The sequence below is a fragment of the Pleurodeles waltl genome, chromosome 12 (genome assembly GCF_031143425.1).
Source record: "Pleurodeles waltl isolate 20211129_DDA chromosome 12, aPleWal1.hap1.20221129, whole genome shotgun sequence".
NCBI lineage: Eukaryota > Metazoa > Chordata > Amphibia > Caudata > Salamandridae > Pleurodeles > Pleurodeles waltl.
This window is the reverse complement of record NC_090451.1, coordinates 496410987-496435169: the sequence shown is the minus strand read 5'-3', so window position 1 is coordinate 496435169 and position 24183 is coordinate 496410987. Positions and strand designations below refer to the sequence as shown.

Genomic DNA, 24183 nt, shown 5'->3' with positions numbered 1-24183 from the left:
GACTAGCTGGCTAGCGCTCCCCCGAGGGCCGCCCTCCAACCCCCTCCCTGATCCCCCGGTCAGGGCTGGAAGGGGAATCGCGTCCCCTTCCACCTCGATACCCCCCTTCCCCCCCACACCCCCAGTGATGTCTGACATCAGAGGTCACCTCCCACAGAAAGTCTACTAGATTGCATTGAATTTAAAAAAAAAAAAAAAAAAATAGTGGGGTGGTGGCTACCAACCAGTATGGGCCTGGTTATGCCCCCACCTCAACTGAAGGGGGTAACAGTCTTTCAGCTCCCCCCCGCACAATAAAATATTTTATCCCACAGCAAGCAAGAAGACATTGACTTTGGGACGCTGCCATCTAGAAAACTCCACAAGACCCAGACACATCTGAAAACAAAACGTCTGGTTGATTCCAGGGTGGTGCGCTTCACATGCACCCCGCACCATTTTGTACCCACAATGCCCTGAAACCTCCAACTTTGCTGAAAATCACACATTTTCCCCACATTTTTGTGATGGAGCCTTCCGGAATCTGCAGGAATCCACAAAATTCCTACCACCCAACATTGTCCCATCTATACCGATAAAAATTCTGCTGCACTAAAAATGTTTTTTTCAAACTGCCCTTTTGGACCCGCTTTGGTTCTCCCTCAATTTCGACATGTTTTTGGCTCTTCCCTGTCACAGGCACTTAGCCCTCCTACACAAGTGAGGTATCATTTTTACTGGGAGACTGAGGGGAATTTTGGGTGGTAGGAAATGTGTCCCGGTGCGGTGATCCCACACATAAATGTGGGAAAAAAGTGATTATTTTTTTTAGCAAAATTTGAGGTTTGCTGAGGATTCTGGGTAAGAAATCTTTGGGGGATCCACGCAAGTCACACCTCCCTGGACTTCCTCGGGTGTCTAGTTTTCAGAAATGTCTTGGTTTGGTAGGTTTCCCTAGATTGCTGCTTGAGCCCAGGACCAAAAACGCAGGCCCCCCCCCCCCCACCCCCGCCCCCAAAAAGAAAACAGGTAGTTCTGTATTTGATCATTTTGATGTGCCCACGTTGTGTTTTGGGGAATTTTCTGCCGCGGCGCGCCAGGCCTACCCACACAAGTACAGTATCATTTTTATCGGGAGACTTGGGGGAGCACTGGGTGGAAGGAAATTTGTGGCTCCTCTCAGATTCCAGAACTTTCTGTCACCAAAATGTGAGAAGAAAGTGTTTTTTTTAGCCAAATGTTGAGGTTTGCAAAGGATTCTCGGTAACAGAACCTGATCAGAGCCCCACAAGTCACCCCATCTTGGATTACCCTAGATGTCTAGTTTTAAAAAATGCACAGGTTTGGTAGGTTTCCCTAAGTGCCGGCTGAGCTAGAGGCCAAAATCCACATGTAGGCACTTTGCAAAAAACACTTGAGATTTCAATGTAAAAATGTGATGTGTCCATGTTGCGTTTCCTGTCACGAGCATCAGGCCTACCCACGCAAGTGAGGTACCATTTTTATCGGGAGACTTGGGGGAACACAGAATAGCAAAACAAGTGTTATTGCCCCTTGCCTTTCTCTTCATTTTTTCCTTCCAAATGTAAGACAGTGTGTAAAAGAGAAATGCCCTGTAATTCACATGCTAGTATGGGCACCCGGAATTCAGAGGTGTGCAAATAACCACTGCTTCTCAACACCTTATTGTGCCCATTTTGGAAATACAAAGGTTTTCTTGATACCTATTTTTCACTCTTCATATTTCAGCAAATGAATTGCTGTATACCCAGTTTAGAATGAAAACCCATTGCAAGGTGCAGCTCATTTATTGGCTCTAGGTACCCTAGGGTTCTTGATCAACCTACAAGCCCTATATATCCCTGCAACCAGAAGAGTCCAGCAGACGTAACAGTATATTGCTTTAAAAAATCTGACATTGCTGGAAAAAGTTACAGAGTAAAACGTAGAGAAAAATGGCTGTTTTTTCACCTCAATTTCAATATTTATTTCAGTTATTTTCTGTAGGAAACCCTTGTAGGTTCTACACAAATTGCCCATTGCTGAATTCGGAATTTTGTCTACTTTTCAGAAATATTTAGGTTTCTGGGATCCAGCATTGGTTTCACACCCATTTCTGTCACTGACTGGAAGGAGGCTGAAAGCGCAAAAAATCGTAAAAATTGAGTATGTCTCAGTAAAATGCCAAAATTGTGTTGAAAAATTGGGTTTTCTGATTCAAGTCTGTCTGTTCCTGAAAGCTGGGAAGCTGGTGATTTTAGCACCGCAAACCCTTCTTGATGCCATTTTCAGAGGGAAAACCACAAGCCATCTTCTGCAGCCGTTTTTCCCCATTTTTGTTTTATTAAAAAAAACTAAATTTTCACTGTATTTTGGCTAATTTCCTGGTCTCCTACAGGGGAACCCACAAAGTCTTGGTACCTCTAGAATCCCTAGGATGTTGGAAAAAAAGGACGCAAATTTGGTGTGGGTAGCTTATGTGGACAAAAAGTTATGAGGGCCTAAGCGCGAACTGCCCCAAATAGCCAAAAAAGGCTTGGCACCTGAGGGGGGAAAGGCCTGGCAGCGAAGGGGTTAAAGTGTGCATGTCTGTCTGGCCATCGTAAGACAGCTGACCCACCGCCATTGCCCTTCCCATAGTGACCCCAGTTTGCTCACCCTTGCTTTGGTTTTGAGCAAGAGCACACACCGGAGAGCTTGGTGGTTCAGGTCTCCACCTCCAAAGTTAACCTTGGCGCATTACCTACCACTCTACCAGACAGGGAATCCAAAAGGCTGGATACCTTTGGGAAGAGGATTTTTCTCCTTCGCCAGCCTTGCACAGTGGTCTGTGAACACTGCATGCCCCTTGAGCTCGTACTCCCATACCACCTGGGACTCGGTTGCGCATATGCTGACCATAGTCATGGAGGAGGTCCAAGCCATACTCTCTCAAGCAATTCCTGATGGGAGGGATGCAGCTAAGTTTATCATAGTCTGGTCTGGATACGACTGACTCGCTGAGCAGAGTATCTTAATTGCTGGTGGCCCTTCGCCGCCACGCCTAGCTTTTGTGGGAATGTCCATGCCTCACTCATGGACAATCCTTTTAACGTCTTGCAGTTGTTTAGAGAGAAGGCAGACTCTAAGATCAAGCACTTACAGGACAGCAGAGCTAGGGCCATGGCCTTGAGCCTTTCCATAGCCCCTCGTCAACCCCAGCCCTCTTTCCGCCCCTTTTGTGGCAGTGGAAGGGCTTCCAATCCACATACCCAGCCACCCGGCCAGCAAACCTCACAGTCTTTTAGTGGCGAGAAAGCTGTTCCCACAGACCGTGAAACAGGCAGCCAGAGATCAAGCAAGTCCACCACCCTCAACAGCCGCAGCCTCCACACCCCTTTAGTATGCCCTCTGATCATCATGGGAATCCAAGGGGGGCAGGATACGCCATCACATGTACCACTACAGGTGAATAATATCTGACCACTGGGTCCTGCAGCTAGTCCAGAGGGGCTTCTACCTCCCCTTTATGACCACCCCACCACCCATGCCGCCTACTTGCGACAAGCTGAAGAAGGAGCACCTCTTCTTGCTTTGTCAAAAGGAGCTCTCTTGGCCAAGGGAGCTATAGAGAATGTGGCAGCATCAGAAGTAGGTCAAGGTTACTGTTCTTGCAACTCTCTAGTGCCCAATAAGGATGGTGGTCTTCATCCTATTTTGGACCTCCCCTTCTCAATCTCTTCCCGAAAAAAGAGAAATTAAAATGCTTGCTCTCGCACAAGGCCTGTCTGCCTGGACCCAGGAGACTGGATGGTGTCGCTGGACTTACAGGACGCTTCTTTTCACATCCCAGTCTTGCCTGCCCACTCCCCTTCTGCCTTACCAGTGCCCCCCGGGTGTTCACGAAAGTGATGGCGGCGGTTGCAGCTCATCTGTGAAAATCAGGGATTCTAGTCTTTCCCTACCATGACAATTGGCTTCTGAAGGCGGGCTTGCCCCAGACAGTTGTCTCCCACCTTCAGACTATGGCGAACCTTCTGCACTCTCTGAGGTTCTCTATCATGTGCCAAAGTCACACCTGACTCCTCCTCAGATGCTCCCTTTCCTCAGAGCTGTTCTGGACACAGTGCAGTTTCAAGCTTATCCTCCAGAGTGGCAAGTCCAGGATATTCAGGCTATCATACCGATGTTTTGGCATCTATCCTGGATTTTGGGGAGACTGTTGGGCCTCATGGCCTCCTGCATCCTTCTTGTGACACATTCCTGTTGACATATGGGGGCTCTACAGTTGGACCTGCAGTTTCAGTGGGCACAGCATCAGGGGAATCTCTACAACATAGTCCAGATCTCGGAGGTAACTGCAAAAGACCTGCGGTAGTGGCTAACAAACCGCAAATGGATCAGTGGCAGACGCCTCTCCCTTTCCAACCACAGCTGACTGTAGTGACAGATGCGTCAGTTGTGGTCTGTGTCAGCCATCTGTGAGAGGTGGAGATCAGAGGACTCTGGTCTTCAGTAAAATCCGGACTCCACATCAACCTGTTGGAGGTCCGAGCGATCTGGCTGGCAATAAAGGGTTTTCTTCCCTCAGTCAGGGGAAGGCTGGTACAGGTGTTCATGGACAACACCACTGCCATGTGGTATTGCAACAAACTGGGCGGGGTGAGTTCGTGGACCCTTTGTTAAGAAACACTGCACCTTTGGACATGGCTGGCACATGAGGGCATATCCCTTTAACACCTGGTGGGCTCGCTGAAGGGCAGAGCATACAAACTCAGCCATCAATGTCTAGCGAAACATCCGCCTTTTACCAGGATGATGGACAGCTTTCCAAAACGACCCCAATGCGTTTACCGCCGATTTCGGTGGTGCGTTGTTGATGCTCAGAAGCACGAGGACATCTCCACAAAGACGCACTAGAAACAATCGCATTGCCAAAGGAAAACAAGGTTTCTGGAGACGTTTACCCCGTGGCCCATCACGTACCCTTAGTGTACAATATAAACGGGGCGTATAAAACATGCTAGGTAACGCTTACTGACATACTCGTAGAAAATACTCCGGTTGGGTAGGACACGATGCTCATTTTACAGAAACTAAACCTCAAAGGAAGCACTTACAATTATAATCGTAGCAGGTGCCGCAGTTGAAGCTCAGCTTCTGGAGGTGAACTGATGATGTACTGGAGCGTAATCTGTATCTGACTGTGACGCGCGGGTTCTATCTTCCTCTCCGGGAGACACAGAGTAGAAGGTTCTCCCTTTATAAAGCACCTGTAAGCTTCGCCCGCTGAGCCACGCCCCGTCCACCCTCGAAGTAGGTAAAGGAATTCCCGCCTCTTACCAGGATGATGGACAGCTTTCCAAAATGACCCCACTGCGTTTACCGCCGATTCACGTGGTGCGTTGTTGATGCGCAGAAGCACGAGGACATCTCCACAAAGTCGCACTAGTAACAATAACATTGCCAAAGGCACACAAGGTTGCTGGAGACGTTTACCCCATGGCCCATCACGTACCCCTAGTGTACAATATAAACGCAGCAGATACCGCAGTTGAAGCTCACCTTCTGGAAAGGACAAGCCACCCTAACACTTGGGCTTGGCAAAGATAAAGCAAGGCTGTGCGCTCAGAGATCCCATAGCAGAAAAGATCTAGAATCCTTCCTGGAGGTGAACTGATGATGTACTGGAGCATAATCTGTATCTGACTGAGACGCGCGGGTTCTATCTTCCTCTGCTGGAGACACAGAGTAGAAGGTTCTCCCTTTATAAAGCACCTGTAAGCTCCGCCCGCTGAGCCACACCCCGTCCACCCTCGAAGTAGGTAAAGGAATTCCCGCCTTTTTACCAGGATGATGGATGGATGATTAAGTATTTTTTACCCATGATTCTAATTATGTATTATATGTGCATATGTGTGTGTAGTCATGTGTGTGTGTGTATAAATAGATATATATATATATGTGTATGTATGTGTATATGTTGTTTCTGTGCCTGGCATGTTTGTGGATCATTGCATGGCTCCTTTTATTTTTATTTTTTTTGTTATACTAGATATCTATGAATTTCTGCTCTCTTTTTATCACACTTATCTACTCATTACTCTTATGTCATGTCTCTATCAAACTATACTCCATTCTCACTCGGACTCATCCCAAATCCCTTCGACCACTTTCATCTCCTAAATATCTCTGCCTAAGCTCTTCCCTCCACCTCCACATCTAACTCACCAAACCTCACTCTACCTCTGTGACCTCCCACACAACCCTACTAAATTCTCCTGCATTCATCTCACCCTGCTACTATGCTCTCCCTAACCCTTCCACATCCTCTTTCCCCTCCGCCCCCCTTTTATTCATACCAAGCCTTTGGATTGAGTAAATGAAGGATAAACTCCCAATTAACACTTCTGGATTTCTTTCCTCCTCCACCCCTCCATTACTCCAGTCAATCTAACTAACAAACTCTCATATCCGCAACTCAAATTAACTCACAATAATACTAAAACTGTACTCCTTATTAAATTATACTAATCCATCACTAATTCTTGTTGGGTACCGGAGTAGCGTGCTACTCATCGAAAAGCGCTTCGACGCCTCGTCAGGGGTAGTAAGCGCTATATAAATACGATTACAATACAATACAATGGTGTCTCCATCTGCAGGTGACGCAAGGACTCTTTCAAGAATGGTGAGAGCCTTAGTTGGATCTGTTTTTCTCTGTAATGGACATGCAGTGTCAGCAGGTTTGTGTGCTGGAGTTTTGAAGGCGTTTCTTGCTTGAAGAAGCTTTTCATCCTGAGTCCTATATGCATTTCCATCAATACCACTTCTGTCCAAAGTTCTCAAGAAGTTCAGGAATGACTGAGTCCAAAGTCATTTTTGTGACCCCAGATTGGGCACAGAGAGTCTGGTATCCCAAGCTGTTGAGCATGAGCACTTGTCCTTCCATCAAGCTGCCTCTTCTGAAGGTTCTTCTGTTACAGCAACAAAGCAGGGTTCTGCACCCAAACCTGAAAACACTTTGCCTCCATGTGTGGAGACTGAACTGTGACAGTTGACAGCTTTCAATCTTCCACCAGAAGCCTGTAATGTTTTCTTGGCAGCCAGACGTCTCTTCCAAAACAGAATACGTCTGCCATGGGAGCATGTTTGTGGCATGGTGTACAGGTATGTTGACCCTCTTTCTGCACCCTTTTCCCAGGTTTTATTGTTCATTCTTACATTGGCCCAGTTGGGCTCTGCTTTGGGCACTTAGAAAGGCCATCTTTCTGTCATCTCTGCATTTCTGCGGATGCCAGATCAGCCATCCCTCTTCAAATCCCCTATTGTACATATGTTTTTGAAGATCTACAATACATGTTCCCACCTGCACCATTCATTATGCCGCAGTGGGATCTTAATTTATTCCTCACATTTCTAAAATGTGCTCCTTTCGAGCTGTTACACAAATGCCATGTCAGGCTTCTTACCATAAAAACAGCTTTCCTTGCGGTGATAACTCAGCCTGGAGGTTCAGTGAACTACATGCTCTATCATCTTAGCTTCCTTACCTTACCATCTACCCGGACAAACTAGTCCTTTGAACTTGAGCATCCTTCCTACCGAAAACCGTACCCCTCCCCTTTCATGTAGGCCAGTCCATCACCCTGCCTACCTTTTATGCTCCGTCTGACACCTGGGGAATATTCTAAGGTAAGGAATCTGCAGCTAGATAGAGACCCTATCAGATAAGACGTTACCGAAGGTAAATAGCTTGTTGTTTTCTTTGCTAATCTCATGTACCACGTGCTGACAGTTTCAGTAAACTTCTTCCAAGAAGGGTAAAGCCCTTTCAACAGCCTGCTTCTGCCATTTGAACAGTAGACACTTGGACATTAGTCCGTATCTTTGCCAGGCATGTTTGGAATCCAACTCCAAAGCAGAAACACAAATGGGTCGAACATTCCTGCTGAAGCAGTGAATTTGTCATCTTATGACTTTTTTACTTTCTTTTTTTTCCCAATTCTCTTAGTTTCCTGCTACCCTCTCTGTGGGGGTAGTAACATTAGCGTTTTTGTTTGTGTGCGTGGGTGTGTGTGCGTGTGTGCTGTTGTGCTATTACATAGCAACAGTTGGTAACAAAACTTGTTATACGTCTGTAATTCTGTATGTTAATGAATAGTAATTAAGATCTCATCCTGCTGAATTAAAACCTGCTTGCTTCTGATCCTAGTTCCCCATCATAGGTACCTTCAATAAACATATAAACATCCCACTTACCCGACCTCTCCATGAAGCGAAGAGTTAGGAGATAGTTATCTTTTCTCTGAACAGTTTGTTAAAATCAACAGAGGGCTGCCACAGCAGAGAATTGCGAGCCTCTGGAACTGCCTCCATATTATTAAAGTCACTGTCAAATTTCTTCCTGTAAGGCTGTTGCCTTTCTGTCCAACAAACTCCATTGGCGGTATTGGAGCGCTGGTCACATTGTTCACACTGTTACCTAAACAGAGTAATTTATTTTGGCTCTTCCCTTCACACTTTATAGCTTTCTCAAAAACACTTATAATCGATAAAGGCTTTACTAAAAAAACACAGAAATCCAAAACGCGTTTCTCCCGACACAGCGGGAGAGCCGATGCTACAATATTCACTGCACTCTGGAAAAGTCACCCTACAATGCTTTGCAAGCATTCTTTTTCAAAACATTTTTGCCCATAACTTAGCCTGTGGTAGTCCTAGGACAATGGGACCATCACCAAGCCGATCAGTATGACACACTCTTTCTGCTTAGGTAATCTCTCAGTTCCCACGCTAGGGATGACCCCACAATAATAACCCCTCCTGCCATTGAGTCCCTTTTAAAGCTTTCTAATGGCTGGAATGTTTGTTTTACAGCTTGGAGTAGTTTATGTTCTAGGGGCCTTAGTATTGCAGTATTCCTGCAAGGCCTGAAAATGTGTAAGGCAATATGGGGGTCATTACAACCCTGGCGGTCCAAGACCGCTAGGGCTGTTCCGGAGGAAGTACCGCCAACAGACTGGCGGTGCTTCACAAGGCATTACGACCGCGGCGGAAGCGCTGAGGTCGCACCGCCGGGGCCGGCGTTTTCCCGCCACAACGGCCCCGGCAGTTGTAATCCGCCAGGGCAGCGCTGCCCAGGGGATTACGAGTCCCCCTACCGCCAGCCTTTTCCTGGCTGTTTGAACCACCAGGAAAAGGCTGGCGGTATGGGGAGTCGCGGGTCCCCTGGGGGCCCATGCAGCTTTTCACTGTCTGCTATGCAGACAGTGAAAACCGCGACGGGTGCAACTGCACCCGCCGCACAGCCGCAACACCGCCGGTTCCATTTGGAGCCGGCTCCTGTGTTGCAGCCGAGATCCCCGCTGGGCCGGCGGGGATCTCCAAATGGCCGCGGCGGGAGTGCGGCTGCATTGGTGGCGGCCCGGCGGTCCGATCTTGAAGCCGCCCGCCAAGCTCGTAATGAGGGCCTATGTCCTTTAGGGGTGAAATATATGGTTGCACTACCTTATTTTGTGCCATTCTATTTTCATGTGGGTATGCCCCCTACAGGCTAATTATATGGTTACCTGACCATGTTTCTTACAAATTATATTTTTATTGTGTTGTCCTCTAGGCACTGTTCTGCGCATTACAGTCAACATACTACAATATTTGCTGCACTCGGTCATCCCATAATGCTTTGCAGGGCATTCTTTTACAAATATTTTTTGCTCATAACTCAGCCGGTGGTGGTCCTAGGACAATGGGACCGCCTTCAAAATGTTCATCACAGCCTGTTCTTCCTGCCAGGACATGTTTGGGTCCCCATACTAGGTTAGTGAGGACCCCAAAATAACAACCCCTCCATCCATTCAGTGTCTTTTTAACCTCTCTCACGGCTGGAACTTTGTTTTTTTTCAGCTGAGAGTAGTTTGGGTTTTAAGGGTCTTGTTTGTAATATCATTGCAGTTGACCTGCTAGTCTTGAAAATGTGTAATCCACTATGCCCTCTAGGGACTAAATATATGGTTACACTGCAATACTTTCAGTCATTTTATTTTAATGTGGTTTTGCTGTCTAGGGGCTAACTGTATGGTAACATGACCATGTTTCTTACAAATGCTATTAACTTTGCGGTGTTCTCTAGGGGCCATTCTGAGCATTACAGTCTAATGCCAAACGTTTCTTTCTGATAAAGATTTTTATTGAGTTTATATGATTATTTATATGTTTTGTTAATCTCTCCTTATTGCAATTATGATCATGATTCCGGTCAACTTAACATCCTTATTACACTATGACTGTTTGAAGACTCTTGATATGTTTGGGTGACCCTTCTAGTTTATTTCACTCGTTACTCCTCTGTGGCTGTCTTGTTTTGGGAATTGTGTTGGCCAGCCAGCAACTCTGATGTTGGAGTGGTGAAATTGATATTCTATTACAATCAGCATGGCAAATTTAAATTAGGATGCTAAATTGCCACATTTTCATTTTTGGCTGCAGATAGAGGAAAAAGGTAAATGAGAGCGCTTTAGTTATATGCAGGGCCACTGGAATTATTTGGCAAGAGTTGACCAATTTATGTGGCAAGAAAAGTCCAGTTGTGAATTTACAACGCCAATCGATGTAACTCAAGTAAATGTGAGAACCTTTGCATTGCAAATCCTTGTTTTGAACTGCAAGCCAAAACGTTCCCTCTCTGCCCTCGTGTCCTGCCTAGCATGCCCTGTATTGGACTTCTGCTTCACTTCTGGTGGTTACCCTCACCTACTGATTTTTTTAGCAGAACAAATCATTTTCTTTGAACTGTTAAAGACAAAACAAACTCCATGCGGACTTCAGCAGGACATTTTATAATGGAAAGTCGACTTCGAGTAATGACACTCCTCCTAGTCTTTCTTTAGCTGTATCCAAAATAATTCAACTGCAGTGGACTAATATACCAAGTTTTCAAGGGAGCCCGTGAATCATGAAAATGTGAACGTTCCAGGAGGTGATTAACCGCTATTCTCTGCATGATGCTCTTAGCAGAACATAGTAGTTTTTCTGATGGCTAGAACTACCTCTGGATTCCTCACCTTAGAAATTCTCCCAATGTGCCAGCATTCAACGGAAATTCTCTTCCTAGCTCCTCACGTCGACGAAGACTTCACAATTGCACGGCGTGATGACGTCAGTTTCCTTTTTTACGCGCCCTCGACGCTACCGTTTTTTCCCTACCTCTTAGCAGTTAATCTTTCGAGGGAATTGTTTCAGAGCGCCACAATGTCTCCACCGAGAAAATCAGGATTTAAGCCTTGTAGCGAGTGTGGTGGTCACATGTCGGTGATGGAGCTGCACAAAAATTGCCTTTGGTGCTAAGAAGGAGCAGAGAGGTTACCAAAGATCAAAGGCAAGAGACACTTCGTTGCATAGATCCTCGAGGACTCATAAGAAGCTACGCCGACAGCATGAATCTCGGCGTCGTTTGTCCCGAGATCGGTCTCGGTCTCCACGAGACGGCGCCACACGGCGTGGGAGATCAGCCCTACAGTGTCTCCTCAGAGTCCACAGGCTTCTCTGGTGCCAACTTTAATTGAGATCTCCCAGTCCCTAGCAAGCCCAATAGCTAATTTTTCTCCTGCATCCAGTCATGATCAGGAGTCGGGTACAAGCATTGGATCTAGCCCAGCCACCTCAAGAAGAGCAAGCGTTTCCTGCCTTCCCGGCTCCAGGAGCAGATCCATCAGCATTCCTCAATGCTATGTTTAGCATATTTAACAGAGCTATGGCCCCCTCTGGCGCACCTGCTGGTCCCACTGGTTCATTTGCATTCACGCTGCGCCATACAAGCAGGCCCCGTTTGTACCCTTTCTTCCATGTGAAGGTACAGGTTCGGCACTGATGACATCGCCACCTCTACCCCAAATGATGGTGCCAATGGAGCCGATACGGCGCCGGATGGATCCCGATCGATGCGGAGTGTGGATTTGCCTCGCTTTCCTTCTTCCGCAAGAGCGACCTTCTACTTTGAAGCCGACGAGGTCGGTTAATTCTCTGTCAATGCCACATTTAGAGTCCAGACTGAGCTCAAAAAGGAGGGCCTTGAGTCTCTTGGAGGATCAAGAGTATCACCAACAATTATTGGAGGAAGGAGAAATTAGAGAGCCTGCAGGTGAATTTCAGGGCCTAGACTCTGCTAGTGGTTTGGATACATCCCCTGAGTGGGAATTTTCATCTCCTGGAGGTGAAATCACGGCAGAGGCAGCTTCTTATCACGGTGTGATAAGAAAGGCTGCTGAATTTTTGGACTTACCACTACCGGCATCGGAGACTAAAACAAATATTTTAACTGAGGTGTTGCATCCAGCGGCTACATCTTCTGAACCTCTCCTCCCTTTCAAAGATGCCCTCACTGAGCCCATTTTAGAAATTTGGAGGAAACCTGTCACAACACCGGCGGTTTCCAAGAATGTGGCTAGGAGGTACAGAGTTGTTCCAGGAGATCCTCAGTTCCTATCACAGCATCCAATGCCTGAGAGTTTGGTGGTGCAAGCCTCTTGTTCTGCGCTGTTGGCTTCTGGTTCTTTCCCTACGACTCCATCTGATAGGGAGTCTAAGTGTATGGAGCAGCCAGCTAAGAAGTGCTTCTCCTCAGGCAGCATGGCCTTAAAGCCGCTGAATGCTACATGTGTGCTGGAGAGGTATAGCTATGCCTTAATGGACACAGCAAGAACAGTTGTACCAAATTTGCCACAGGATGTGCAGGGGCACTTTAATGAGCTCCTGCTGACAGTCAAGTAGCAGCAAAGCATGTCATTCAGTCTGGCTTGGACACTGCAGACTCGGTTGCTGGGACTATGGGCACTTCTCTATCAACCAGGAGGCATGCGTGGCTTAGAGGTTCTGGTTTCTCCTCTGATATGCAGAGCTACTGCAATATCTTTGGGTCTTCAAGCATCATCTTCTGCACCCTTTAGGTCTTTTCGGAGATTCAGAGGATTTGTCTGTGGGTCATCATTTCTTGGAAGGCTACAGTCCAACGTCCTGCAGCCTACCAACCCTCTCTACAGGTCTTTTAGGGGCAATGGGAGAGTTAGAATGCGAGGAGCCACACTTCAGCCTTCTGCTTCATCCTCATCCTCTGGGGGAGCCCATCAAAGACAGCAGCCCTAGTTTTCTCTCCATAAACCAGCATGTTTTACCCGTAGGGGGAAGGTTGTTACATTTTCTCCATGAGTGGGAGTTAATTACATCGGACTCTTAGGCTAGTATAGTGGGAAAAGGTTATGCCCTTCCTTTTCAGGAGTCACTCACCCCCATCCCCCACCCTTTTCCTCCCCCCCCACCCTTTCCCTCCCCATCATTTATTTTGCGCAGAAGAGCATCTCCTGTTGCTTCAGCAGGAGGTGCATGCCCTTTTGTTAAAAGGTACAGTGGAGTTGGTACCAGAGCAGGAAAGGGGCCAAGGATGTTATTTCAAGGTATTTCCTGATTCCCAAGAAGAGGATGGTCGATTGAGGCCTATCCTGGATCTGAGGATTTTGAATTGGTTCCTCAAACAGCAGAAGTTCAGAATCCTGCCCTAACACAGCTTCTTCTTGCGTTAAACAAGGAAGACTGGATGGTGTCTATCGACTTACAGAATGCTTATTTTTGTATCCCTATTCTGAAGTCGCACAGGAAGTATCTCCGGTTCATGGTAGAGTCGCAACACTACCAGTTTGCGGTCCTTCATTTTGGTCTTACTTCCGCACCTTGAGTCTTCATGAAGGTGATGGCAGTGGTTGCAGCGGACCTCAGAAAGAAGGGAATATCTATATTCCCTTACCTGGACGATTAGCTGATCAAAGCCCGGTCTCCAGAGCTCGTGCTGCATTACTTGCAGGTTGTTCAACCTGGACTTTACAGTAAATGTGCCCAAATCTCACCTGGAGCCCTCTCAGCACCTCCTGTTCGTAGGTGCAAGTACTGGCACAACATTGAATCGGGCCTACCCTCCTCAACAGAGGATTCAGGACATTCGGGCGATGATTCCAATGTTTCAAAAGGGAGCAGCTGTTCCAATCCTCAAGGTCCTTTGTCTACTCGGTCTGTTCGCTTCCTGCATTCTGTTGGTCACTCATGCACATTGGCACATGAGGGCTCTCCACTGGTGCCTCTGCAAGCAGTGGTTTCAACACAAAGGGGATCTCGAGGAGTCAATAACGATCTCCAGAGACGCTGCAGTGAATCTACGATGGTGGGCTGTGGACGGAAACCTCTCTCAAGGAAGGCCATTTTGTTTCCACCTCCGGTGACCACATTCATAACAGATGCTTCCACTCTAGGGTGGGGAGCTCATCTGGGGGACCAGGAGATCAAAGGCCATTGGTCTCCAGTAGAAAAGATGTTTCACATTAGTCTGTTAGAATTGCGGGCGATACGTCTCGCTCTCAAGGCCTTCCTCCCTTGATTCGTGGTCAGTCAGTTCAAGTCTTGACAGACAACACTACTGCGATGTGGTACATCAACAAGCAGGGAGGAGTAGGGTCGTACCTTCTCTGCCGAGAGGCTCTGCGGCTCTGGTCCTGGGTGCAGGATCATCAGATAGTAGCAAACTATCTGGCCGGAGTTCTCAACGTACGTGCGGACAGTCTCAGTCGGCACTTCTCGACTGATCACGAGTGGCGTCTCCATCTGGACATGGTTCTTCACATCTTCCGGATGTGGGGAGTTCCTCAGATAGACCTGTTTGCCACTCGCAAGAACGCACACTGCCCGTCGTTCTGCAGCCTCCAGTATCCGGTGCCGAGGGCATTGGGTACGCGTTTCAGATGTCTTGGTGCAACCAACTGCTTTACGCATTTCCTTCCATACCCTTGATTCCTCCATTTCTGAGGAAGATTCGCCAAGATCGGGCTCAAGTCATTTTACTAGCCCCGGATTGGCCAAGAAGGGTGTGGTACACAGACCTCCTTCAGCTCTCACTGTGCCTTCTGCCCCGTCTTGCTCTCAGGGTAGACCTCCTCTCGCAGTCGCAGGTGCAGGTTCTACTCCCCCACCTCCAGAGCCTGCACCTACATGCCTGGAGATTGAACGGGCAATCTAAGTTCCTTTTCTCTCCCTCCAGAAGTGGTGGATGTTATCTTATCGGCCAGGCGACACTCCACCAAGACTGTCTATGCTGGCAGATGGGCAAAATTTGTTACTTGTTGTGAAGAGAGACAAATTGATCCCTTAAAGTCCCATTTATCTGATATTTTGCTTTTTGCTCTTTCCTTGGCACAGAAGGGTTGCACAGTTGCGACAGTAAAAGGTTATTTGTCAGCACTGTCTGCTTTTCTTTGCCTTTCTGATCAGCCTTCATTCTTTAAGTACCCTATAGTTCTTAGGTTTCTTAAAGGCTTAACTAACAAGTTTCCTCCCACTCCGTTTATAATGGACAGTGGGATTTGAATTTAGTTCTGACTTTTTTAATGGGTTCACCGTTTGAGCCTATGCCTACTTGCCCATCGTGGCTTTTAGTTTTTAGTTTTCCTAACAGCCATCATGTGTGCTAGACTTGTGAGTGACCTTCAGGCTCTTAGTGTGAAACCTCCTTTTACAACCTTTCATGCTGACAAGGTGGTACTGAGAACCAGGGCAGCTTTCCTTCCTAAAGTGGTTACTCCCTTTCATCTGGGACAATCTATAACACTCTCATCCTTTTACCCACCTCCTCATCCTTCCAAGGAGGAGAAAGGACTATACTGCTTGGATCCAAGAAGGGCTCTGAGTTTCTACATTGATAGTACAAGAGACTTCACAATTGATGATCAACTCTTCATTGGATATTTGAGCAGAATGAAGGGTAAAGCCGTCCATAAGAGAACTCTTTCAAGGTGGGTCATTCTTTGCATAAAGGTTTGTCATTCTTTGCATAAAGGTTTGTCATTCGCTAGCAAAGAATGTTTCTCCTGAAGGTATTATGGCCCATTCCACCAGGGCTAAGTCTACCACTTCAGCTTTAGTTAGAGGTGTGCCAGTTGTTGATATTTGTGAGGCAGCAACTTGTGCTTCCCTCCACACTTTCGCAAGAAATTATTGCTTAGACTCAGAAGTTAGGAGGGATGGCCATTTTGCCCCTTCTGTTGTGCAGGACTTCTTGGTTTGACCAGTCGGGCACCCACCTCCGAGTGCGGGACTGCTTTGGGGTTCTATTCATAAGGTGAGGAAATCCACAGGTAGTTGTATCCATCAGAGGAACAAGTTACTTACCTTCGGTAACGCTTTTTCTGGAGGATACAGTAGCTACCTGTGGATTCCTTGTAGTCCCTTTCGCCTTCCCCCTGTCTGTCTGGTCATACCAAGACTTTGATTATCATAGATAGAATGTATATATTTTAGTTTTTATATAAACAGGTATTGTGATATATATATTTGTGTGCATGGATGTGTGTGTGTGTGTGTGTGTGTGTATATATATATATATATATATATATATATATATATATATATATATATATATATATGTTCGATGGCATGTGTAGCTGCAGATACACATGCTGTGCACATCCCGCCATGTGGTGTTGGGCTCGGAGTGTTACAAGTTGTTTTTCTTCGAAGAAGTCTTTTCGAGTCACGAGACCGAGGGACTCCTCCCATTTCGACTCCATTGCGCATGGGCGTTGACTCCATCTTAGATTGTTTTTTTTCCGCCATCGGGTTCGGACGTGTTCCTTTTCGCTCCGTGTTTCGGGTCGGAAAGTTAGTTAGAATCTCGGAAAATTCGACGGAATTGTTTGCGTTCGGTATCGGGTTAGTTACAACAGATCGACACCGACTTTTGAAGAGCTCCGGTGGCCCTTCGGGGTTTTTTTGATCCCCCGTCGGGGCCTGGTCGGCCCGGCCACGTGTCTCTTCAAGGCTGATGGAACGGACCCCATTCCGCTTCTGCCCAAAATGCCTTAACAAGTATCCATATACAGATCAGCATCTGGTCCGTGAGTAAGACGTTGAAACACAAAACTCACGAAGAAAACCACTAAAGCCCAGGGGACGCCACCGCCAACGGGCCATGGCTTAACCCGAAAAATAGGTGACCGATCATCGGCACCGAAAAAGGGCACGCTGGGAGCGAAGTCATCCGACTCCGGTCGAGATACCGCCACACAGCAATCTCGGGCTCGAGATAGTGGCTCCGAGCAGGTTCGGCACGAGATAGCGGCACCGAAATGGGTCGGCACCGAGAGACCACGACGCCGAAAGTAAAGAAGGTTTCGTCAGAACCGAAAAAAGCAGCCGAAAAGGTTTCGATACCGAAACATCCGGCCTCGGAACCGAAAACAAGTTCCTACACTGAGGAACAAGGACTGTCCACACAAATGAAGACACATAGATTTGGACAGGAATTGGAAACAATAGAGCCAGACTATACACAAAGAAGGCTCCATATCCAAAATGAAACAGGGAAGATCAGTACTCTCCCTCCGATTAAAATGAAACGCAAACTTGCCTTTCAGGAAAAAGAGAAGCAGCCACAGGCAAAGGTGGTTAAACAAGTAACCCCGCCACCATCTCCACAATGCTCTCCGCAACCATCACAGTAGCCACTCCACCAATGATGCAATCCCCAACTCATACAGTAATGAGTCAAGATGACCCTGACGCATGGGACCTTTATGACGCACCAGTGTCAGATAATAGTCTTGAATGTTATCCAGCTAGACCGTCGCCACCAGAGGATAGTACAGCCTACGCACAGGTGGTGTCGAGAGCAGCGGCATTTCATAATGTCAGCCTGCATGCTGAGCCCATTGAAGACGACTTTCTTTTTAACACACTGTCGTCCACACACAGCCAGTATCAAAGTCTTCCTATGCTACCCGGAATGCTAAAACACTCCAAACAAGTGTTTGAAGAGCCTGTAAAAGGAAGGGCCATTACTCCAAGAGTGGAGAAAAAATATAAACCGCCACCAACAGACCCCGTGTACATCACACAGCAGCTAACACCGGACTCAGTTGTAGTAGGGGCAGCGCGCAAAAGAGCGAACTCACATACTTCAGGAGATGCACCACCTCCAGATAAAGAAAGTAGAAAATTCGACGCAGCAGGCAAGAGGGTGGCGGCACAGGCAGCAAACCAGTGGCGTATTGCCAATTCACAGGCTTTGTTGGCCAGATACGATAGGGCCCATTGGGACGAAATGCAACACTTTTTATAGGACATTTGCCCAAGGAGTTCCAAAAGAGAGCGCAGCAGGTAGTAGAAGAAGGACAGAGTATCTCCGACAATCAGATACGGTCAGCAATGGATGCTGCAGACACAGCTGCTAGAACTGTCAACACAGCAGTAACAATAAGGAGACATGCATGGCTGCGTACATCAGGATTTAAACCAGAAATACAGCAAGCTGTGCTGAATATGCCATTCAACGGACAGCAGTTGTTTGGGCCGGAGGTGGACACTGCGATCGAAAAACTTAAAAAAGACACTGACACGGCCAAAGCCATGGGCGCACTCTACTCCCCACAAGGCAGAGGCACATTTCGAAAAACACAGTTTAGAGGGGGGTTTCGAGGACAAAGCACAGAACCCACAACCTCACAAACAAGACCCACTTACCAGAGCTAGTATCAGCGGGGAAGTTTTCGGGGACAATATAAAAGGGGACAATTCCGAAAGAATAGAGGAAAGTTCCAAAGTCCCAAAACTCCTCAAAACAAGCAGTGACTTCCAAGTCACACATCCCCAACACATAACATCTGTGAGGGGGAGACTAACCAAATTTTACAAACATTGGGAGGAAATAACAACAGACACTTGGGTCCTAGCAATTATCCAGCATGGTTATTGCATAGAATTTCTCAAATTCCCTCCAAACGTCCCATCGAAAACACACAATATGTCAAAACAACATATAGATCTTCTAGGACTAGAAGTTCAGGCATTGCTACTAAAAGAAGCAATAGAATTAGTACCAAAACACCAGAAAGGAACAGGAGTTTACTCTCTGTACTTTCTTATACCCAAAAAAGACAAGAGTCTGAGACCTATATTAGATCTCCGAACATTAAATACCTACATCAAATCAGATCACTTTCACATGGTGACATTACAAGACGTAATCCCACTACTCAAACAACAAGACTGCATGACAACACTAGACCTAAAGAATGCATATTTCCATATACCGATACATCCTTCACACAGAAAGTACTTAAGGTTTGTATTCCAAGGGATACATTACCAATTCAAGGTGTTGCCATTCGGAATAACAACTGCGCCAAGAGTTTTTACAAAGTGCCTGGCAGTCGTAGCTGCACATATCAGAAGGCAGCAAATACATGTGTTCCCGTACCTAGACGATTGGTTAATCAAAACCAACACGCTAGAAAAGTGTTCACAACACACAAAGTATGTCACAGAAACCCTCCACAAACTAGGTTTCTCAATCAACTACACAAAGTCACACCTTATGCCGTGTCAAACACAGCAATACTTAGGGGCGACAATCAACACAGCAAAAGGGATTGCCACTCCAAGTCCACAAAGGGTTCAGGCATTTCACAATGTAATACAGGCCATGTATCCAAAACAAAAAATACAAGTCAAAATGGTGATGAAACTCCTAGGCATGATGTCCTCATGCATAGCCATTGTCCCAAACGCAAGGTTGCACATGCGGCCCTTACAACAGTGCCTAGCATCACAGTGGTCACAGGCACAGGGTCAACTTCTAGATCTGGTGTTGGTAGACCGCCAAACATACACCTCGCTTCAATGGTGGAACAGTATAAATTTAAACAAAGGGCGGCCTTTCCAAGACCCAGTGCCACAATATGTAATAACAACAGATGCCTCCATGATAGGGTGGGGAGCACACCTCAATCAATACAGCATCCAAGGACAATGGGACACTCACCAAAAACAGTTTCACATAAATCACTTAGAACTATTGGCAGTATTTCTAGCGCTGAAAGCATTTCAACCCATAATAAGCCACAAACACATTCTTGTCAAAACAGACAACATGACAACGATGTATTACCTAAACAAACAGGGAGGGACACACTCAACACAGTTGTGTCTCCTGGCACAAAGAATATGGCATTGGGCGATTCACAACCACATTCGCCTAATAGCACAATTTATTCCAGGAATTCAGAATCAGTTAGCAGACAATCTCTCTCGGGATCACCAACAGATCCACGAATGGGAGATTCACCCCCAAATACTGAATACTTACTTCCAGAGTTGGGGAACACCACAAAAAGATCGATTTGCAACAAAGGAAAACGCAAAATGCCAAAGCTTCGCATCCAGGTACCCACAAGATCAGTCTCAGGGCAATGCGTTATGGATGAGTTGGTCAGGGATATTTGCTTACGCTTTTCCCCCTCTCCCACTCCTTCCATATCTAGTAAACAAGTTGAGTCAAAACAAACTCAAACTCATACTAATAGCGCCAACATGGGCAAGACAACCTTGCTACACAACACTACTAGACCTTTCAGTAGTGCCTCATGTCAAACTACCAAACATACCAGATCTGTTAACGCAACACAAACAACAGATCAGACACCCAAATCCAGCATCGCTGAATCTAGCAATCTGGCTCCTGAAGTCCTAGAGTTCGGACACTTCGACCTTACACATGAATGTATGGAGGTCATAAAACAAGCTAGGAAACCTACCACTAGACATTGCTATGCAAATAAGTGGAAAAGATTTGTTTATTACTGCCATAATAATCAAATTCAACCCTTACATGCATCTGCCAAAGACATCGTAGGATACTTACTACATTTGCAAAAGTCAAAGCTAGCTTTTTCTTCCATTAAGATACATCTTACAGCAATTTCAGCTTACCTGCAAATTACGCACTCAACTTCTCTATTTAGGATACCAGTCATAAAAGCATTTATGGAAGGTCTAAAGAGAATTATACCACCAAGAACACCACCAGTTCCTTCATGGAACCTCAACATTGTCTTAATACGACTCATGGGTCCACCTTTTGAGCCCATGCACTCTTGTGAAATGCAATACTTAACATGGAAAGTTGCATTTTTAATTGCCATCACATCTTTAAGAAGAGTAAGTGAGATTCAAGCATTTACCATACAAGAACCATTTATTCAAATACACAAGCATAAAGTAGTTCTACGGACAAATCCTAAATTTTTACCAAAAGTCATATCACCGTTCCACTTAAATCAAACAGTAGAATTACCAGTGTTCTTCCAACAGCCAGACTCTATAGCTGAAAGAGCACTACATACATTAGACATCAATAGAGCGTTAATGTACTACATTGACAGAACAAAACTAATTCGAAAAACAAAACAATTATTTTTGCTTTCCAAAAACCTCATACAGGAAATCCAATTTCTAAACAAGGCATTGCTAGATGGATAGTTAAGTGCATTCAAACCTGTTATCTTAAAGCAAAAAGAGAACTGCCTATTACACCAAAGGCACACTCAACTAGAAAGAAAGGTGCTACCATGGCCTTTCTAGGAAATATTCCAATGACCGAAATATGTAAGGCAGCTACATGGTCTACGCCTCATACATTTACCAAACACTACTGTGTAGATGTGCTAACGGCACAACAAGCCACAGTAGGCCAAGCAGTACTACGAACATTGTTTCAAACAACTTCAACTCCTACAGGCTGAACCACAGCTTTTGGGGAGATAACTGCTTACTAGTCTATGCACAGCATGTGTATCTGCAGCTACACATGCCATCGAACGGAAAATGTCACTTACCCAGTGTACATCTGTTCGTGGCATTAGTCGCTGCAGATTCACATGCGCCCACCCGCCTCCCCGGGAGCCTGTAGCCGTTTAGAAGTTGATCTTGAACATCTGTATATTTGTAAATATATTACTTTAAACTACATTATGTACATTACTCCATTGCATGGGCACTATTACTAGCATACACAACTCCTACCTCACCCTCTGCGGGGGAAAACAATCTAAGATGGAGTCGACGCCCATGCGCAATAGAGCCGAAATGGGAGGAGTCCCTCGGTCTCGTGACTCGAAAAGACTTCTTCGAAGAAATATATATACACATACATACATATTTTTTTTTTTGTGGGATTGGCACATGTTGTGCCTGTGAGGTCGGTAATCACCTGTTCGCCTTGAAGGCACAGTAAAAAATGGTGAAACAGACATCAGCATGCCAGTGAGGACTTCTTATGGCTCCGATGACATCAGAAGGCAACGCGTGCGGAGCCGTGCAATTGTGACCTCCTCGTCGACGTGAGGAGCTAGGTAGAAAATTGTGTAGTTTGGTCTCTTCTGCCCGTCTATCATTGTAGTAAACTCCACTGCCAGTACACTTAGTCCATAGGTAACTGCATGCTCTGTAAATACCTTAATCAGTCTTTAGGTTCCTGATCTCTTAAACCTTCTAACTGAGGTAATCAAAGGTTTCTGCTTTTCCTCTGTGGTACTTATCCTGCTACTGTCGCAGAATTCCGAATTATGTACAATTCTCATTCCTTCTAAACTCTCCAATCGCTGTAGTTTTGTATGACTTAAAATTGATATAGCTCTAACTTGGGAAGCAGCAGAGTGGTGTATATTATGCGGGTGTCGGAAGGTGAAGCGAGATCTTTCACACAGGGAATTACACTTTTTATTTGCTCAGTTACTACATTTCACATATTTACGTTTCTAGCCACAGGGATGTTCATTGAATTGCTTCAGATCACAGAGCATTTTAGTCACGTGCATTAGGCCGCAGTTTAGATTCTGAGCCCTACGTTCCAAAGTCAGCAGTGTACCCTCTAGACCACATCCACACCTGACCTGCTTCACAACCACTTGTATCAATGAAAACATTGTGTATTCCAGAAGCTTAATTAGAGCAGGGCTGATCTCCTTCAATAGCATGTGTTATAGTCTCAGAGCCTGCCCTGTGCTATTCATAAACAGAAGAACTCCCGTCTTCCTAGGTAAAATGATTAATCCTTTACCTGTGACCCTTCACTAGTGCTATTCCCCACTCAGCCTAGGCTTTGTCATTGACTGTCTTGAAATTAAACTTCTGAACTCCCTGGAGTTTCATAATACTTAAATCTGTAACCAAAGGAAGGTCAGGAATGTTGAAGGGAATATTTTTTTTTTTTTACACCAAAGAGCTTACCTTTAACAGTATTCCTTCTGTGGAGCTCTCTTCTCACTATGGCATGTAGGTCCTCCTTTATGCGAGGAGAATACTCTTATTTTCTAGAAGTGGAGAAACCATAATCACTTTATTATAGAGCCTTGGTGCAAGATGCTAACATTGAGTCTGACAGCTGTGGAGAAATAATGTTAACACCTGCTGTTACACTTGACATCAGTTATGTATCTTGTGGTCACAGTCACAAAGCTATCAACATATTCTAGCCAGATGATCGATCTAAAAAGAATAGCAGTCTCCTGTAAAATGTCCAAATTGTACTTTGGGAATATTTTGTTTACTGTTGTACCTTGGTCATTATAAAATAATGTATTAGTTTTCCTTAATCAGGGTATATAGATTAAGGATGTTCAAAGTTTAAAAGGATAGATTTGTCAGAGAGCATTTTAATGAGACATTTTACAATTCTTTTACAGATTACATAAAGATGAGATAGCCGGGGATATATTTGACATGCTTCTCACTTTTACTGACTTTTTGGCATTCAAAGAGATGTTTATTGACTACAGAGCAGTAAGTATTCTTCTACTTATTTAGAATTGGTAATAATCACGTGCTCTTCTACACTGCTAACATTGTGACCACAGTTTTGAAAACAACCTTGATGGATTAAGGCAACTTCATCATAATTTTCATCATATGTTATTTCAGATATACCTCCATGGATTAGGACAGCTTATTCAATTGCATTAGTTTTTGTTCAGTCTGTACTTGAAAATGTTGGCGACAAGTGCAGATAGTAACTATCTTAGAGAATCAAAGTCCTACTGAGATGTGCAGGAACTCTCCCAGTGATGATAATAAACTGTTAGTGGGAAGTGTGGGAACTCCCACTATCTTGTGCGGTATTAACTGAAGGTGCATAGAGCTATATAGTACCTTCCCATTTAATGCCGAGGCTTAAAGACATGCCATGACGTTTGCATAATAATTCCATTCTAGAGTTTCAAGATCACAAGAGACCTTTGTGCCTGGGTATTGTATGGATGTGTCTTCTATTTGAAGCTCATAATCAGTCACCGTGATAGTGTTGTCATTAAGGTGGGTGTTTACAGGGACTAACTAGAAGAGCAATCACATACTACTTGA

General features: G+C 45.6%; 1 protein-coding gene across 2 annotated transcripts in view; it reads left to right on the top strand.

The window, feature by feature from the left end:
* ARL2BP (ARF like GTPase 2 binding protein) overlaps positions 1–24183 on the top strand; it is a 171222-nt gene that overhangs the window by 128693 nt on the left and 18346 nt on the right. For both annotated transcript variants that reach the window (XR_011199894.1, XM_069217215.1), the window contains one exon: positions 23511–23607. Coding sequence is in view for 1 of the 2 variants with exons in the window: in XM_069217215.1 (XP_069073316.1) it covers positions 23511–23607 (97 nt within the window). In the remaining variant the exon portion in view is untranslated. The remainder of the gene's footprint in view (positions 1–23510; positions 23608–24183) is intronic.